Raw genomic sequence first — 4,040 nt, 5'->3', positions numbered from 1 at the left:
AACCTAAAGGCAATGATTGAAAAGTTGTCTACAAGAAATGTTTCTTTAATGCTCTCCATTGGAACATTTTTGTTTTCTTTCTCTTTTTTCCTTTTTTTCTTTTTCTTTTTTGTTTTCTAGACTGAAACCACTAACTCCTGAATTCCATATATCAGCATATGTTGGGTTATTCCCTCAGTTTTTGGACTACATCTTGAAATAACCTTCTAAGAAGATGCATTATACAAATCCATTCATCACTTCTGTTGTGTCTAAAATGACTTTACTGTTCACATACCAGACTGATTATTCGTTAAGTACAGAATTCTAGTCTAGTAATTACTTCTTTTCACAAGTAAGAAAACGTGCGCATTATCTTTTAGCATCAATACCTGCTGGCAGGCATCCTTTTCAATTCTGTAAATGTGATTTAATTTCTTTATGTATTTTCATCTTTATTTTCCACCTAAAATTTTTTTGGATCTTTTCACTCATTTTTTTTTTTAATTTTACAGTAGTGTGCCCAGGTTTGAGTCTTTCATAAATAATTTTTCTAGGTATTTTAGTACTTCTTGATATTTCTTAAAATACAAATTTTGAACTTAGTTATAAGAAATACTATCATGTGGTCTGGGTAAGTTTTCTCTTTGCCTTAACAGTTTCTGTTTTCATATACATTCTCAAAGTCAGACATTAACCCTCCTTGAGGGAAGTTCTCATCTCTATACTTTCCTTTCTAATTTTACATTTGCCTGCTCTTTTTCCCCTTTCTGGGAGATTTCTTTACAACTTTATTTTCTTTCCTTAGATCTCTTTTCTATCATTTATGCTTTTCTGCTGTAAAAGTTATTTTCAAATTGTCTGCTTGCTCATGCTCCATAGAAATTGTATTGTTTTAGGTTTGCGATACATTATCAGATATCTCTGGAAAGCATCGATGCTGGAAATACTCTCCTGCAAAACAAAGGGTGGCGACACTGAATCATCAGAGAAGGAAATATAATCCTGCCTTGGTCATCAAGAAATATACATTCATCCTCGATATTTGTGTTATTCACATAACTATAGTAAATTAAGTATTATGTATTAGTTTTCAGCTATTATAATCTAATTATACACAAGTCTGCAAAGATTTTTAGAATTATATCAAGTGTTAATGGTCTTAAGAATTGATAATAAGAGACATAACTGACTCACAATGAGGCTGAAAATAGAATGGAAAGAATATACTCATACGTGTGTGTACATGCGTGTATATATAACGTGCGTATATATTTATACATATAAATACCATACATATGTACACACATATACACGCTCATAAATCACACCGGTGGCATATTAAAATTGAGTTAAAATTCTTAGTTGTCTAAAACAGAGAAGCTGGTAATTTCACTAAAGTTCAAAAATAGCTTGAATAAAAAAGAAGTAATTAGCACAAAGAACAACAAACCGTACACACACATATACAACGTTTTTATTTTATTATTTTTTTTGTCTTTTTGCCTTTTTCAGGGCCGCACCTGTGGCATATGGAGGTTCCCAGGCTAGGGGTTGAATCGGAGCTGTAGCCGCCAGCCTACACCACAGCCACAACAACTCAGGATCCGAGGCGAATTTGCAATCTACACCACAGCTCATGGCAACGCCGGATCCTTAACCCACTGAGCGAGGCCAGGGATCGAACCCTCAACCTCATGGTTCCTAGTCGGATTCGTTAACCACTGTGCCACGATGGGAACTCCATATGCAGTATTTTTAAAAGGCTGTCTCTGCAAAAGAACTAGATGAAAGTGATTTTCAAGATGAAGATTTAGATTTTTTCCTCATGATTATCTTGTCCATGTTGTTTGAATATACTTTTTATAAATTTACATATGATTTGCACTAAAGTTAGCATACTTATGAAAGAAAAGAATGTATATAGACTTTGTAAGCCATAGACAGCATAGGAGACAAGTTTAGGGAGATCAGGAAATGCACTCAAGATGTATTATTCTAAGTAAATATTTTGTTGAAACATAATATGCATATGCATAAGTGTGCAGTTTCATGAAATATCACCAAGTGGATATAGCTTGTAGTTGCCCTTCAGTCAATAACTAAATCCTTGACAGCACCTCGAAAGTTCCCTCATCGTCTCTCTGTTACCTGGACCCTCATTCTCCAAGTTAAACCTCACCTGATTTCTCACCCTGTTAAATGAGTTCTGCCTATGGGTGAATGTAAATAAAATCATACAAGATGTATTTTGTCTCTTTCTCATGACATTTTATTCAATTATTTATTTACTCCACGTAATGGCGATAGACACGGCTCCTGGGTATCATGCGTATGCTCCACCTCACACCTTTTACAAGTTTCCTGGTGAACATAAATATGCGTTGCTGGATGAGCGTCTGACAAACAGAGGAAAGAAAACAGCAGACAAGAACTTGAAAATAAGCATGAACTCCAGAGGGTTTGGGCAGGCGAATGCTGAGATAAATAGTATAGGCCTCCCTGAACACAGCTCACGTTTTGCCAGGGATTTAAATATGTCTTAAAAGTTCAACTCCAGTCCTCATGAGCCAACCACTGGATCATTTTGTAGACTGTCGTTCAGGAGAGAAGACATCTGTCTGTGAAGATCAGATGCATTGAACGTGGAAGTCTCCTATGAGTGAAAGAGGCTTTGGAGAACATGGGATTTCAGAAGAGGTCTGTGCCTGCATGTGTAGAAGTAGAAAAATAAAAGTCACCTACAAATGTTGCCAGTGACCAGATACCTGCTTTCACTGGGAGGGCTCCCCATTGACCTGATGCTCTCAAGCTAAGAGGACTCTAACTTCGCAGAAGACTCTACTTAAATATTATGAGAAGAGCTGTCCTTTTCCTTAAGCAAGATCCTACTGACACGTTCTCGTATCTGCTTTGTTTTCACCCCATAGACGATAGGATTCATTGTGGGAGGCATAAGTAGATAGAGATTGGCCATAATAATATGTATGTGTGGGGGAATGGAGTGTCCCCCAAAGCGGTGGGTAAAGAAGGTGAAGAAGGCTGGGACATAGGTGATGACGATGGCACAGATGTGGGCAGTGCAGGTGCTGAAGGCCTTCTGCCGAGCTTCTGCCGAGGAGAGGCTGACCACCGCCCGGAGGATCATGGTGTAGGAGACGGTGATGCACAGGATGTCGAAGCCCCCGATCAGGAGGGCCACCATCAGGCCGTAGACGGCATTGACCTTCACGTTGCCGCAGGATATCTTGGCCACAGACATGTGGTCGCAGTAGGTGTGGGGTATGACATTGCCTCTGCAGAAGGGCAGGCGCTTGGTAAGGAAAACAAAAGGGATAACAAGCATTACACCTCGAAGAAACGTGAGGAGCCCAGCCTTGGCGATGACGGGGCTGGTGAGGATGGTGGCATAGCGTAAGGGGTGGCAGATGGCCACATAGCGGTCCAGGGCCATGAGCATGAGCACCCCGGACTCCATCCCCGTGAAAGTGTGCACGAAGAACATCTGGGCCAGGCAGGCCTTGAAGTCAATCTCCTTGAGGTCGAACCACAGGACACAGAGGGTGTTGGGGAGCGTGCTCGTGCACATGAGCATGTCTGTGAAGGAGAGAAGGGCTAGGAAGATGTACATTGGTCTGTGCAAGGCCTCGTCAGAGTAGACGAGGTACATGAGGCCGGAGTTCCCTGTGATGGCGATGCCGTACATGGTGCACAGAGGGAAGGAGATCCACAGGTGCACTTCTTCCAAACCAGGGATGCCATTTAGGATGAATGAGGCTGGAGTTAGTCTGGAGCCATTTAGAAACGACATAACGACGGTTGGAAATACATGATAGATCAGTTATGGAATTGCTCTGTAGGCAGAAAAAAAATGAGTGTTTACAGAGTAGCTGACAAGTAAGATTTTCTTTCCCTGAACTGATAATTTGTCTTTCTTGTCAATCCATCACCCTTTGTACTCTCTTATGTTGAATATGTGACTGTACACTCTAGTTGGGTCCGTTCCTGAAGCATTAGATATTGGCAAGATGCACTGACTGTGTCTAGTGGATATGCTGGGT

General features: G+C 40.5%; 1 protein-coding gene across 1 annotated transcript; it reads right to left on the bottom strand.

Annotated features, from left to right (window-relative positions):
• Positions 1–2,824: 2,824 nt before the first annotated feature.
• Positions 2,825–3,790, bottom strand: LOC100515742 (olfactory receptor 52N1). The gene has a single exon (XM_003129442.4). It carries the CDS (start codon positions 3,788–3,790, stop codon positions 2,825–2,827), a length of 966 nt encoding a protein of 321 aa, XP_003129490.2.
• Between the last annotated feature and the right edge of the window lie 250 nt (positions 3,791–4,040).

The sequence above is a fragment of the Sus scrofa genome, chromosome 9 (assembly GCF_054392235.1).
Source record: "Sus scrofa isolate SSC_HxYL_T2T_F1_AM1 chromosome 9, Sscrofa_HxYL_maternal_Yorkshire_Landrace_v2.0, whole genome shotgun sequence".
Lineage (NCBI taxonomy): Eukaryota > Metazoa > Chordata > Mammalia > Artiodactyla > Suidae > Sus > Sus scrofa.
This window is presented reverse-complemented; position numbering and strand designations above follow the sequence as displayed.